This window comes from Phaenicophaeus curvirostris, chromosome 23 (assembly GCF_032191515.1).
Source record: "Phaenicophaeus curvirostris isolate KB17595 chromosome 23, BPBGC_Pcur_1.0, whole genome shotgun sequence".
Lineage (NCBI taxonomy): Eukaryota > Metazoa > Chordata > Aves > Cuculiformes > Cuculidae > Phaenicophaeus > Phaenicophaeus curvirostris.
This window is the reverse complement of record NC_091414.1, coordinates 3,619,215-3,633,413: the sequence shown is the minus strand read 5'-3', so window position 1 is coordinate 3,633,413 and position 14,199 is coordinate 3,619,215. Positions and strand designations below refer to the sequence as shown.

The following is a 14,199-nucleotide window of genomic DNA, read 5'->3' as shown; positions in this document are numbered from 1 at the left end:
CCACAGCCGCCTCCAGCATGAAGGTAAGAGCTGGTGCAGGGCGAGCTGGGGCGGCGAGGATGGATGTTCTGCGCTGGCTCGCAGCCTCCGTGCTCTGCATCGCTGTCCGGGGTGAGTCTGATCCATTGGGGACACCCTGGGGTGGGAGCTGGGGGGCACCCAGGGAGGGTCTCACCTCCCCATCGCCGCTGGGAATGGGTCAGGCAGGTTGGGAAAGTGGCTTCTTGCTTGGTGGGTTTCCCAGGTTTGAAGTTCTGAGAGGAGAGAGGAGAGTTGGGGTCTGGGGTAAAGGTTTTGGTGGTGGTGATGCACTTTGGGGGCTGAAAACAAGGCTAAATTGAGGCAGGGGAGCTTTAACCCATGCACAAACCCAAGTTGTTTACCTGGCTTTGTCTGCAAAGAGAAGAGAGGGGAGAGGCAGGAGGGGTTGAGGGTGGCAGGGGACCACAGCTCTGCAAGAACTTCTTCCCAAGTGGGCGTAAAGCCAAGCTGGGTGGTGGATCCATCCCTGCTCCTCGCCCCGGGCACCGTCTAGGGGTGCGATGGGCACCTGTGAGACAAGCACTGGGGGCTGCGGGTCCCTGCCCACCCCAGAGGCTAAGCTGGGATGGGTTCTGGGCACGGGGCAGGAGCTGCTGGCTCCTCGCTCCGGGCGAGGGGGAAGATGCTGACGGAGGGAAAGGCCCATTCCCAGCGGGCGGGCGTGTTGGCGTGGGGTTGCACAAGCTGGGAGTCCTGAGGGAGGCTGGGAACGCTACTGGGAGACGCCAAGCGGGCTCAGCTGGCTCCCTGGCACCCCTCAGAAGGGGAAACTGAGGCACGGTGGTCCTGCCCAAGCATCCATGCTTGTAGAGGGAGAGCCTGGCTGCATCCCGCCTTGGAGATATTATCCGAAGCACTGAGGGTAGCACTGCTTCCCGCAGAGACATCCCCCAGCAGCCACCCCAGCAGCCGGGGTTACCTGGGGGTGCCACATCGCAGGTCGTGGCGTGGCACCGACCCTGGATCCAGCCCTGAGAGGGGGTCTGCGTGTCAGCATCCTTTGCATGTGGCACCGGTGGGCTCGTGGAGCTGCTTCCAGTGACCAGCGGGGAAGGGGTAGCCCTGCCTTGGGCATCCTCCTACCCCACCAACCCAGTCCTCCCTCTCCCCCCTGCCCCTCTCTGCCTTCCAGGACAGGACGATGGCCTCTCCCGCCCACCCCCTCAGTTCGGCTCCATCTACCACGTCCGAGGTAAGGGGACCCCGCAGCGCCCTTTGCTGGGTCGGGGGGACAGAGGTTGCTCAGCACCAGGCAGGACCAGGCTGTCCCCATGCCAAACTGGGACAGCATCCCGCAGCCGGGTGCTTCTCCCTGCCCCAGCACCCATGGGGGCAGCAGCTGGGTTGGCTGCGGGTCTGCATGCTCTGCAGGTGCTGGGGGGCTGGGTGAGAGGTGTCGGGGTGCTGAGGGCGTAGGGCTGACACACATCATGCACCTGGCACCTCCCAGGTGTCATCAGGCTGCCCTACGCTGAGATTGAGGAGCCCTTTGAAGCCTGGTACAACCTGACGGGAAACATGAGCCGGATACAGTACTACGATGGTAAGCAGGGCATCCCCCTGCTCCAGGCTGTGCCCATCCTATACCAGTCCTGTCTCTGTGCCAAAAGACCCAGGCAGGACCGTCGTGCCTCAGTTTCCCCTTCCTGCTGGCACAGGGCAGGTGATCACCTACCAGCTGGCGGCGGTGAAGCCCTACGGGATGCAGTACAAGATCACACCGGAGACCACCGAGAAGGAGGTGAACACCATGACATGCTTCCAGCTGCCTGGTTCCAAGGAGGACGTGGTCAAGGCTCAGAGCGTCTTCCCCACCCTTGACGGCTTCAAGGTGAGGGAGCTGGACCCTTGGTCCAACGCTGCTGCTCAGAGCATCATCGGAGTGGTGGAGGTGCTGGGCAGCTGGAGATGCTCCCTCCATCCCAGGGGCGCAGGGAGGATCCCAGCCCCTTTCCCAACCCCAGCGGCTGTGTCGGGACGCGTCACAGCCCACACAAACACTGGTGTTTTGGGATGGTTCGGGCAAGTTGCTGCACGGCGGCTCAGCTCCTGGTGGCCTCAGGCTTCGGCAGGGCTGGGTGCAGCAGGATGAGTGCAACGGGGGAGAGGTGTGGACACCAGGCTGTCACCACGCTGGACACCAAACCACATCGGTGCTTGCAGGGCGAGAGCTTATGAACGTGCAGGAAAAACCTGGAGGCTTTTGAAACCAGGGGTGTAACCAGGTCTATGGGCACACACAGCATTGTGTGTGGTGGGGTGTCCCCCAGGCACCACTGAGCTGCAGAGGGGTCTGTCCTGTGCTGGACCTTGAATCATAGACTCGTGGAATGGTTTGGGTTGGCAGGGACCTCAAAGCCCACCCAGTTCCACCCCTGCCATGGGCAGGGACACCTCCCACTGGATCAGCGGCTCCAAGCCCCATCCGACCTGGCCTTGAACCCCTCCAGGGATGGGGCAGCCACCACTGCTCTGGGCAACCTGGGCCACTGCCTCACTAGAATCCTCGCCCTGCTTTCTGCTCCATGCATGGCCGTGTGCTGAGACCACAGAGCCACTCGATCCAGCCCGAAAGCCCAATTCAGGCTGGTACAAGAAGCTGGATGCGCACCAGGAGCACCAGGCTCCTGCGAAGGTGCTGGGTGGGAAGGAGTGAGCACAGGGGGCTGATGCGATGCTCTAATCCAGAATCTCTTTCCTCGATGCCACGTCCCCTCAGTTCCTGCGGGAGGAATACTACCGGGGCCGGTATTGTGCCGTCTGGCAGAACATCACTCGCTGGGAGCAGAAGAAGAACGTCTACACCCTCTGGGTGACCAACTCCAGCTGCGGCGTGGCCCCCGTGCACTACGAGATGCAGGGTTACAACAGCCTGCTGGGCTCCCACTACGACAAGTACGAGATCGCCTACACCGACTTCGACAACAGCTTCCCCTCCTCCATCTTCGACCTCCCCGTCAACGGTGAGCGGGGTTGGGACCTTCCAGCCCACCTGCGGGGCTCAAGGCTGGAGGGGCTCATCCCCTCCTTGCTCCCCAGAGACGAAGAAGTGCGGGGTCCTGCCTGGGAGCTCAGCGGAGCACCGGGTGCTGGCCAACCCCATGGAGGACCTGGTAGGACGGCACCAACCCTGGGCCCACGAGGTCTTCCACCACTACCGCAGGCGGCTGGGACGGCAGTACAGCTCCGTGCGGGAGCTGGAGCACAGGAAGAGCATCTTCGTGCACAACATGAGGTACAGGAACGCAGGGGGACGTGTGTCCTCGCTGGGGATGCTCCCCAACCTGTGGGATGTTGCACTGCTGGTGCAGTGGGAGCTGGTGTCAGTGCCACCTGATGCTGTCCCCACCGCAGCAGCAGGTTCGTGCACTCGAAGAACCCTGGGGATGGGCTAGGGGGGATTTGGAGGTGGGGTGGCCGGAATGGTCCTCTGCACCCCGCCTCTCACAGCATAAGGTTTAACAAGGCCAAATGCCGGGTCCTGCACTTGGGGCACAACAACCCTGAGCAGCTCCAGACTAGGAGAAGTCTGGCTGGAAACTGCCTGGAGGAGAAGGACCTGGGGGTGTTGGTTGACAGCGACTGAACAGGAGCCAGCAGGGGCCCAGGTGGCCAAGAAGGCCAATGTCATCTTGGCTTGGATCAGACACGGCGTGGCCAGCAGGGCCAGGGAGGTTCTTCTCCCTCTGGACTCAGCACTGGGGAGACCACTCCTCGAATCCTGTGTTCAGTTCTGGGTCCCTCACCACAAGAAGGATGTTGAGGCTCTGGAGCGAGTCCAGAGAAGAGCAACGAAGCTGGGGAAGGGGCTGGAGAACAAGAGGAGCGGCTGAGAGAGCTGGGGGTGTTTAGCCTGGAGAAGAGGAGGCTGAGGGGAGACCTCATTGCTCTCTGCAACTCCCTGAGAGGAGGTTGTGGAGAGGAGGGAGCTGGGCTCTTCTCCCAAGGGACAGGGGACAGGACGAGAGGGAATGGCCTCAAGCTCCACCAGGGGAGGTTCAGGTTGGACATCAGGAAAAAATATTTCACGGAAAGTGTCATTGGGCAGTGGCAGAGGCTGCCCCGGGAGGGGGTTGAGTCCCCTTCCCTGGAGGGGTTTAAGGGACGGGTGGATGAGGTGCTGAGGGACATGGTTTAGTGTTTGATGGGAATGGTTGGACTCGATGATCTGATGGGTCTTTTCCAACCTGGTGATTCTATGATTCTGTGATCTCTGCTCTTCTACAGGTTTGTGCACTCCAAGAACCGTGCTGCACTCTCCTACAAGCTGGCACTGAACCACCTGGCCGACCGCACGCCCCAGGAGCTGGCTGCCCTCCGGGGTCGCCGCCAGAGCGGGGTTCCCAACAACGGGCAGCCCTTCCCCACCGAGCTCTACGCCGGCCTCATCCTCCCCGAGAGCCTCGACTGGCGCATGTACGGTAGGTGCGGGTTCGGGGTCTTACCGGTGGGGTAAAGAATCATAGAATCATAGAATCACCAGGTTGGAAGAGACTCATTGGATCATCAAGTCCAACCATTCCCATCAATCACTAACCCATGTCCCTCAGCACCTCGTCCACCCGTCCCTTAAACCCCTCCAGGGAAGGTGACTCAACCCCCTCCCTGGGCAGCCTCTGCCAGTGCCCAATGACCCTTTCCATGTTAGCACCAAGCCCTGGCTGTACTGCCTCTGGGAGTACGAGTCCTCAACTCCTGCCTCAGTTTCCCTTCCACCTGCCCCCATCCCCCAGTGCCACCCCAGCCTCTCACACCTCATCCTCCTGTCCCCAGGGGCCGTGACTCCTGTGAAGGACCAGGCTGTCTGCGGGTCCTGCTGGAGCTTTGCGACAACGGGTGCCATGGAGGGGGCCCTCTTCCTCAAGGTGAGAGCGGGGCCGTGCTCCACAGGGGTGGTCGGGGTGCCTGGAGGACGCCCAGCTCCATCCCGACAGCGTGTGTCCCCCCGCAGACTGGCGTGCTGACCCCCCTGTCCCAACAAGTCCTCATCGACTGCTCCTGGGGCTTCGGGAACTACGCCTGCGACGGGGGTGAGGAGTGGCGAGCCTACGAGTGGATCAAGAAACACGGTGGCATTGCCAGCACCGAGTCCTACGGCAGCTACAAGGGGCAGGTGAGGCGGCCTCGCACCCCTGGTAGGATCGCTGGGGCTGACCACGATGGGGTGGAGGTGCTAGCAGGCTCTGGGCACGGGAATGTCACCTTGTCCCCAAGACACCGGGCTCCCAGTGGTTCAAAGCGCAGTCCAAAGCCAAGCCCTGGGGCTCAGCTGGGTGGTTTCATCACCGCGTGCCTCAGTTTCTCCTCTTGCAAAAGAGGGATGAGAGTCCTCCACCCATGGGTGGTGCCACAGGTCCCTCTGTACCCTGGGGTGCAGGGATGGAGCAGGGCTGCCTGGGGACAGGGACGTGGCAATGCCTGTCCCGGGGCTTTGGGTGCAGAGCCAGCTCCTGCAGCAACCAGGAAAATGTCCCCACCACGGGGGACAAGGGAGGACAAAGGGACCAGAGCCAGGATGCTGTCACTGTCCAAGCCCCTCATCGCTCCCTGCATCAGGGTGAGCAGGGTCGAGGGCTCCCGGTGATGCCGTGTCCTCCCTCGGATGCCACAGAATGGCTTGTGCCACTACAACCAGTCTGAGATGCTGGCCAAGATCACGGGCTACGTCAACGTCACCTCGGGCAACATCACAGCGGTCAAAGCTGCCATCTACAAGCACGGCCCCGTGGCCGTCAGCATCGATGCCTCGCACAGGACCTTCTCCTTCTACTCCAACGGTGTCTACTATGAGCCCAAGTGTGGTGAGTGGGGTGGTATGTGGGGCATGGGAGGATCTGGAAGCCCAGGGAGATCCCAGGATCCCATCATTGTTGAGAAGGGGACCAGTCTTAGTGCTGCCGGTAGCCCCAGGAGCAGGAATGCTCTCCACAGGGATGCTCTGTGGACAAAAAAAACCCATCTCCTGTGTTGTTCCCTGTAGCAAACAAGCCAGGAACGCTGGACCACGCGGTGCTGGCCGTGGGCTACGGTGTCCTGCAGGGAGAGACCTACTGGCTTATCAAGAACTCCTGGTCCACCTACTGGGGCAACGACGGTTACATCCTCATGGCCATGAAGGACAATAACTGCGGGGTGGCCACTGAAGCCACCTACCCCATCCTGGCCTGAGCCACCTCTCAGCCCTGCAGGGAGAGCCCCTGGTGTTGCTCTCAGCCCGTTCCATGTGAGCCATCACGCAGGAGGAAGCTGGGGACGCGGTGGGACAGGGTCATGGGGTGCTGGACGAGGGGCTGGGTGAGACCCAGCCGTGATCTTGCCAATAAAGACCCCAGAAAAACTACTGGTTGGCTTCTACAGGAGGGATTCAACCGCTGCCCACCCAGCTCTGCCCCCTCTGCAGACCCCACCGCCTGCAGAATGGGACACATCTGTCCTCTGCACAGGTCCCTGTGGTCCCCAGGCTTGTTTTCGTTGTCCTGTGGGACGACAGGGGCCTCCTGGGGAGGGGACAGTGCCTGCCTGGCTGAGCCAGCTGGCTCTTGCAGACAGTCCCAGACACCCAGGGCGAGGGGAGCGGCTTTTCCAGTCCTATCTCTCTCGAGGTGGAGCACAAACAACCCCAGGGATTTCTGCTGAGATGAGAAATTCCTGGTGTGGGTGGTGGGGATGGGGGAAGGCAGCCACCCTCTGCCCCACTGCCCGGGTCCCTGTTGTGGCTACGGGTGGGGACATCACCAACACCACGAGCCAGGCTCCCCTTCAGCCTGAGGAGCTGCTCCTCTCCAAGGAAATGGGCTTTACCCCATGGCCACCGCTCACACGGCTGCTCCCAGTTTGGATTTGAGCCCCCCTGGGACCCCGTCCCACTGGGTTGGTGCAGGAGGATCCTGCAAGGAGGGTTGGAAGTTCTCCCTGCTCTCATCCTGGTGGTGTCCTGGCTTCGCCTTGGGGCAGGATGCACCTGGGGCAGCGTGCACCGTGTCCTCACCGCTGTGCTGCGATGTCAGTGGGTCCTGGGGAGGTGCTGCAGCACGGGGGGGCATCAGCCCAGCTCTGCACCCATGGGCACAGCAGGATTCAGCCCAACACATCCCCGCTGGAGCGTGCAACCAGCCCCCACCAAGCTCTTATCAGCTTTGTTTGGGTCTTGGGCAGCCCCATGGGTGCTCGTTGTCACCTTGGGCTGGGGGCCAGCTGGATGCGCAGCAAGTGAGAAGGGTGAAGGCCACTCTGACGCAGTGACTGCACTGTTCTCCTCCTTGGGTCTGGTTTTCCACGTAGATCCTGCCATTTCATCTACATCTTTCCCCTTTTCTTAAATAAAACCCCTCGAATTGCAGCCCTGGCCTTGCCCTGATGGTGGACCTGGAAGGACACAGGGATGCAAACGGCCCCCATCTCCCGACGCTGCTGGTGGTGGGGACCCCTTAGCTCCTGTCTCCAGAGGGTGGGGAGCACCCAGATGGGCTTCAGGGTGCCTGGCAGGGTCTCTCTGCACCTCCTCACCCTGGGGTTTTGCGGCTGCTCCCCCTTTGTGCAGCAAACCCTGGCTGCACAACGCCACGCGGGGTGGGGTGGGAGCGCAGGGACACCCCCAGTCCCCACCCCCAGCCCCCCAATCCATGGAGCACCCATCTTCTCTCCAAGGAATGGCCTGGCCATGGGGTCCTAGTGGCCACAAGAGTCTGGAACCCACCCTGCTCCCCCTACTACAAGCCCCAGCGTTGGCACCAGCGCTGGTGTGGGTGGAAAAAGCACCCATGGGGGGGCAACATAAAGCCACACCTCCCCCTCGGTCTCTCCCTGGTCCAAGGAAGGAGAAGGCTTTACCCGTTGGCTGCCAGCAGCTCCCTGCCCACCCCCCAGCAGTATTTAAGCCCCTCGTGGGTGCAGGATAACTGGGATGAGCAGGATGGAGGGACTGGGCTGGCTGCTGGTGCTGGGCGCTGCCGTGCTGCTGGGTGAGCCCCCCCCCTGCCCAGCCTTGGGGTGGGATAGATGCTGTGCCCCCATCGCAGCGTGACGCTGGTGGGGGTCCTCGCCCCGGGAGGGGGGTGCTCTGTCCCTGTCCCCATGCCTGGAGCAGGAGGGGGGCAGTGGGTATGCTCCGTGTGTGGCATATGGTGGGTTCGGAGGGGCACACGTGGGGGGGTTGGGGTGTCCCTGAGCTGGCTGCACCCCAGGGAAAGTAGGGGTGTGTGCTGTGGGTCAGGAGAGGGGACCCCCAGTCTCTGTCCTGCCATCCGCACGGGCTCCCCCGGGTCTGTCCCCTTCCCCCAGGGGACAACAAGCCAGGGATCATCACGACTGCCAGCCACCACTGTGGAGAGGTTGGCATTCAGTGGTGGAAAGGGGCTGGGGGGGGTGGTTCTTGTTTTTCTTGCAGGAGTAGAGTGCAAAGGTCCTCTGGAGACACCCACGTTTGGGGACATCTACCATGTCACAGGTAATGCTCGGGGCTGGTCCCAAGGTGGCCTTGCACCTCCAGCCACAGGCTCCAGCTTGGTGTCTCCGAGCCGAGGAGCTCCAATTGCCCCCCAAACCCAGGGGCTGGGGCACATCACCAGTGACATCCATGGGTGGGAGAAGGGAGGCGATGCTGTGGGACCCTGGGATGCTCCCTGCCTTCCCCACACTCTCCTCCGGGATACAGGCTCGAGACACAGTGGGGGACAGGGATGTCCCCAGAGCTCAACCCCCCTGAGCCCAGCCCCTCTGTGCCCGCAGGAGTCATCAGCTTGCCCTACGCAGAGATCAGGGAGCCCTTTGAAGCCTGGTACAACCTCACCGGAGGGAAGAGCCGCATCGAGTACTACGGCGGTGGGTGCAGAAAGGAGCCCATCTCCCCAACCCTTCTCACCACCTCCTTCCTTCTGCCCCGGGACCTTCGGGTGCCCCAGCAAAGCCCTGGGAACCACCACCACACCAGGACCTGGAGGCTTGGCTTGACCTTAGTGCTGTCCCTACCTCCAGGACAAGTGGTCACCTACCAGTTTGGCTCCATCGAGCCCTTCGGCGCCAGCTTCAAGGTGACGCCAGAAACCACGGAGACAGAGGTCAACGTCCGCAAGTGCTTCCGCATCAACGGCACCGACAGGGACCTCATTGCCCCGCAGAGTGTCTTCCCCAGCCTGGAGAACTTCAAGGTGAGCACCAGGCAGGGTCCTTCAGGGTGAGGGATGGGGCAGGGGAGGGGACAACGGACCCTGTGAGTATGGAGTGTCTGATGGCTACCTCCTTATGAAAGCAGAGCAGCCCTCCCTGGTGGGAATGGGTAAACACCAGGCTGGATGCAGCCATAGAATCATAGAACCAGAATCATAGAATAGTTTGGGTTGGAAGGGACCTTAAAGATCATCCAGTTTAACCCCTGCCATAGGCGGGGACACCTCCCACTGGATCAGGTGCTCCAAGCCCCATCCAACCTGGCCTTGAACCCCTCCAGGGATGGGGCAGCCACAGCTTCCCTGGGCAACCTGTTCCAGGGCCTCGCCGCTCTCATGGTGAAGAAATTCTTCCTTATATCAAGCCCCTCTTCAGTTTATACCCATTTCCCCTCATCCTATCACCACAAGCCTTTATGAACAGCCCCTCTCCAGCTTTCTAGTAGCCCCTTGCAGGTACTGGAAGGTTGCTATAAGATCTCCTCAGAGTCTTCTCTTCTCCGTGGGTGATAGAGATGCAGGGGTTGCATCCAACTGGTTGGACTGGATGATCTCAAAAGTCTTATCCAACCAAATGATTCTATGATTCAACTTGGCATGACACAACATGGGTGCATGACACAAGGGGGGTGCAGTGGTGGGGACGGAGGCAGCTCGGTCCCCAACACGTGCGTTGTGGCCAGTGGGTGCGGGAGGAACGGTTCCGCGGGCAGCGCTGCGCCGTCTGGCAGAACGTCTCCTACTGGGGCCACAAGAAGAACATCTACACGCTGCGAGTGGGCAGCTCGGCCCGTGGCCCCATGCCCCTGCACTACGAGGTGCACGGCTTCAACAGCCTCCTGGGCTCCCACTACGACAAGTACGAGATCGACTACTCCTCCTTCAGCCACCACTTCCAACCCAGCATCTTCCACCTCCCTGAGGGTGAGTGTCCCCGGCCTCAGTCTGTGGAACGTGAGGCCACCAAAATGCAACAGTGCTTCCAAGCTTTTAATTTAGGGTTTGAAGGAGGGAGGGGTGCTCAAGAGTCTGATAAACAGGGTAAATTTGTTTGGCTGGGGTAAAAAAAGCATGGGAAGAAATCTAATTAATCATATAATCAGAATTGTTTGGGTTGGAAGGGACCTCAAAGACAGTTCCACCCCTGCCATGGGCAGGGACACCTCCCACTGGATCAGGGGCTCCAAGCCCCATCCAACCTGGCCTTCAACCCCTCCAGGGATGGGGCAGCCACCCCTGCTCTGGGCAACCTGGGCCAGGGCCTCCCCACCCTCACAGCAAAACATTTCTGCCTAAAATCTCATCTCAGTCTCCCCTTTTCACCTGAAAACTGTTCCTCCTCGTCCCATCCCTGATCAAGAGCCCCTCCCCAGCTTTCCTGGAGCCCCTTTTGAGACTGGAAGATGCTCTAAGGTCGCCCCGCAGCCTTCTCTTCTCCAGGCTGAACAACCCCAACTCTCTCAGATTGTCCTTGGATGGGAGATGCTCCAGCCCTTGGATCATCCCCTTGGGTTCCTCTGGGGTGATGTGGATCCATTCCTGTTGTTGGCCCTTCCCTGCTGGAGCTCAGGGTGCTGGGTGGGATGGCAAGTGCTCAGGACCAGCTCTGGAAGAAGATGCAGATGCAGATCCCTCCTGCACACACGTGTCTACACAGGATGGACAGCCCCAGTGGTTTTGGGGGTGACCAAGCTGCGCATCCCAGCTGAGGGGCTGGGAGAGCCTATCCCTACTCAGGAGGCATCATCCAACCTCCATGCCTCGTGGTAGGGGTGAAGTGCGAGCAGTGGCCCACAACTGGCCCCGAGCACCGCATCGCAGCCAACCCCATGCAGGAATTTGTGGGGAGGACACCGGAGACGGACCACATCCACCTCCACCTCTTCCACCGCTACAAGGAGAGGTTCGGGAAGAGCTACAGCAGTGAGGAGGAGCACGAGCATCGCAAGCGCAACTTCATCCATAACATGCGGTACGGGGTGCCAGGGGGATGGGCTGGGGGGGATTTAGAATCAGAGAATCATAGAATCGCTAGGTTGGAAAGGACCCCCAGGATCATCGAGTCCAACCATTCCCATCAATCACTAACCCATGTCCCTCAGCACCTCGTCCACCCGTCCCTTAAACCCCTCCAGGGAAGGGGACTCAACCCCCTCCCTGGGCAGCCTCTGCCAGTGCCCAATGACCCTTTCCGTGAAAAATTTTTTCCTAATGTCCAGCCTGAACCTCCCCTGGTGGAGCTTGAGGCCATTCCCTCTCGTCCTGTCACTATATATTCTGATGAGTTACCTATAAAGTGGTTAGGTTGGTTTCTTTTTGGAGGTGGGGTGGCCACAATGGTCCCCTGCTCCTCTCCTCTCGCAGCATCTCTGCTCTTCTACAGGTTCGTGCACTCCAAGAACCGCGCCGCGCTCTCCTACACGTTGGCGCTGAACCACCTGGCCGACCGCACGCCCCAGGAGCTGGCTGCCCTCCGGGGTCGCCGCCGGAGCGGGGTTCCCAGCAACGGGCAGCCCTTCCCCACCGAGCTCTACGCCAGCCTCATCCTCCCCGAGAGCCTCGACTGGCGGCTCTACGGTGAGGAGGGAGCTGGTGCCACCAGCGTGCAAACCCGGAGCATGCATGAGGCTGGGGAGCAGCACACCAAGGTCTGCATGGGGACAGCCAGCATCCTCCACTGCTCTGCTAAATGTGTCCCCATCCCGCTGTCCCCAGGGGCCGTGACTCCTGTGAAGGACCAGGCTGTCTGCGGGTCCTGCTGGAGCTTTGCGACAACGGGTGCCATGGAGGGGGCCCTCTTCCTCAAGGTGAGAGCGGGGCCGTGCTCCACAGGGGTGGTCGGGATGCCTGGAGGATGCCCAGCTCCATCCCGACAGCGTGTGTCCCCCCGCAGACTGGCGTGCTGACCCCCCTGTCCCAACAAGTCCTCATCGACTGCTCCTGGGGCTTCGGGAACTACGCCTGCGATGGGGGTGAGGAGTGGCGAGCCTACGAGTGGATCATGAAGCACGGTGGCATTGCCAGCACTGAGTCCTACGGGCCCTACCTGGGGCAGGTGAGGGTGGCAGCTCCGCTTGGGCGGGGGCGGGGGGGTGCAGTCCCCTTCCCAATCCTCCCCCCAAGGCTCTCCTAGATCAGTCATCACCCCTTTGACAACAGATGGATGCTCTGCTTTAGTTTATGGATGCTCCACATTGGTTTATGGATGCTCCACATTGGCCTGTGGATGCTCCACATTGGCTTATGGATGCTCCACACTGGTTTATGGATGCTCCACATTGGCTTATGGATGCTCCACATTGGCTTATGGATGTTCCACACTGGTTTATGGATGCTCCACATTGGCTTATGGATGCTCCACATTGGCTTATGGATGTTCCACACTGGTTTATGGATGCTCCACATTGGTTTATGGACGCTCCATATTGGTTTATGGACGCTCCACATTGGCTTATGGACGCTCCACATTGGCTTATGGACGCTCCACATTGGCTTATGGGTGCTCCACACTGGCTTATGGATGCTCCACATTGGCTTATGGATGCTCCACATTGGCTTGTGGGTGCTCCACATTGGCTTGTGGGTGCTCCACATTGGCTTGTGGGTGCTCCACATTGGCTTATGGATGCTCCACATTGGTTTATGGATGCTCCACATTAGCTTATGGATGCTCCACCCAAACTTCCCCCCTCCCTCCCCCTCACTAGGGTGGGTTGGGCCCCCTCAATCTGCCCCAGGACCCTGATGCCACCTTATCCTCCCTCCCAGAACGGCTACTGCCACTGCAACGAGTCAGAGATGGTGGCCAAGCTCGCTGGCTATGCCAGTGTGGAGCCCGGCAGCACCGCAGCGCTGAAGGCTGCGCTGGTCAAGCACGGCCCCGTGGCCGTCAACATCGATGCTTCACACAAGTCCTTTGCCTTCTACGCCAATGGTGTCTACGAGGAGCCCCACTGCGGTGAGTCCAGCCAACGCAGGAGGCTCCACATCCTTCTTACTGGGGCTGGGACAGGCAACAATAGCTGTAGGATGGGGTTTACCTCCCCACCAAGGTCCCAGTTGAGAATACGCAGCCACTGGTAGTGTTGGGAATGACCTCCAGCTCCATGGGATGGGGGCTGAGTTGTCCCTGTTTTCTTCTCTCCTCCTGGTCAGGAAACGAGACGTCGGCACTGGACCACGCGGTGCTGGCCGTGGGCTACGGGGTCCTGCACGGCAAGAGCTACTGGCTCATCAAGAACTCCTGGTCCACCTACTGGGGCAACGACGGCTACATCCTCATGGCCATGAAGGACAATAACTGCGGTGTGGCCACCGCTGCCTCCTTCCCCATCCTGGCCTGATGGGACACAGCCCCACACATTCCCTGTCCCCTCCGTGTCCCCTGGGCAGCTCCGGATGGATGGAGGGCAGGCAGAGGGATACGGGACTCCAGGAGGTGGTTGTGGGGCAGCTCAGCTGGAGGTTGGAGCATGCTCCCAGTTCTCTGGAGCAGTATCTTACCACTTTGGCAATAAAAGCTTGTAGAAGTGATGCTGTCTGGCATGTTGGGGTGTCTTCAGCCATCCCCTGCCTTGACTGCAGCCTTCTGCGTGATGAGTTTCACTCAGTGCTCAGCCTTCTTTGGGTTACGGGTGCCTTAGCCCCAGTTTTCAGTGCCACCCTCTTTCCCAGCAGTGGGATGGAGCCTCAATCCACTCGTGGAAGCTGGGCTGGACTCTGCCCCATCCCAGCAGCCGGCATCGTGTCGGGAAGAAGGAAGCTGACCCCACCAGGGAGGGTGATCCCCAGCACCTAGTTTTTCTTGGGACACCTGCGTCCTCTCCTCATGCTCTCTCCAGTTCTCCAGTGCTTGGTGACTCGGTTTCCCCAGCCATCTGCAAGGGAAACAGAGCCACTGGGGATTTCTATGCTGCTTCCAGCAGCCTTAGGGATGGAGGGAGCTCAAATGAACCCAAAGGAAATCCAGTTCATTTCATCCAGGACGATTCGT

The 14,199-nt window shown here is 60.5% G+C and overlaps 2 protein-coding genes across 2 annotated transcripts; both read left to right on the top strand.

Annotated features, from left to right (window-relative positions):
* On the top strand, positions 1-6,365 carry LOC138730270 (digestive cysteine proteinase 2-like). The gene is made up of 11 exons (XM_069875302.1): positions 1-111; positions 1,175-1,234; positions 1,493-1,585; positions 1,701-1,873; positions 2,762-3,005; positions 3,082-3,277; positions 4,270-4,463; positions 4,816-4,907; positions 4,994-5,155; positions 5,654-5,843; positions 6,023-6,365. Exons 1-11 carry the CDS (start codon positions 18-20, stop codon positions 6,208-6,210), a joined length of 1,686 nt encoding a protein of 561 aa, XP_069731403.1. The 5' UTR covers positions 1-17; the 3' UTR covers positions 6,211-6,365.
* Positions 6,366-7,954: 1,589 nt separating this feature from the next.
* On the top strand, positions 7,955-13,551 carry LOC138730409 (digestive cysteine proteinase 1-like). The gene is made up of 11 exons (XM_069875580.1): positions 7,955-8,003; positions 8,429-8,488; positions 8,770-8,862; positions 9,016-9,188; positions 9,890-10,130; positions 10,977-11,178; positions 11,590-11,783; positions 11,922-12,013; positions 12,100-12,261; positions 12,975-13,164; positions 13,362-13,551. Exons 1-11 carry the CDS (start codon positions 7,955-7,957, stop codon positions 13,547-13,549), a joined length of 1,644 nt encoding a protein of 547 aa, XP_069731681.1. The 3' UTR covers positions 13,550-13,551.
* The last annotated feature ends 648 nt before the right edge of the window (positions 13,552-14,199 follow it).

What these genes read in the sequence shown, in the direction of transcription:
- LOC138730270 (XM_069875302.1), top strand. Translation starts at nt 18, where the DNA reads ATGAAGGTAAGAGCTGGTGCAGGGCGAGCTGGGGCGGCGAGGATGGAT. An exon ending in CTCCATCTACCACGTCCGAG is followed by an intron (nt 1,235 to 1,492) that starts GTAAGGGGACCC and finishes GGCACCTCCCAG; the next exon opens with GTGTCATCAGGCTGCCCTAC. An exon ending in CTTCGACCTCCCCGTCAACG is followed by an intron (nt 3,006 to 3,081) that starts GTGAGCGGGGTT and finishes CTTGCTCCCCAG; the next exon opens with AGACGAAGAAGTGCGGGGTC.
- LOC138730409 (XM_069875580.1), top strand. Translation starts at nt 7,955, where the DNA reads ATGGAGGGACTGGGCTGGCTGCTGGTGCTGGGCGCTGCCGTGCTGCTG. An exon ending in CCTCGACTGGCGGCTCTACG is followed by an intron (nt 11,784 to 11,921) that starts GTGAGGAGGGAG and finishes CGCTGTCCCCAG; the next exon opens with GGGCCGTGACTCCTGTGAAG. An exon ending in AGGGGGCCCTCTTCCTCAAG is followed by an intron (nt 12,014 to 12,099) that starts GTGAGAGCGGGG and finishes GTCCCCCCGCAG; the next exon opens with ACTGGCGTGCTGACCCCCCT.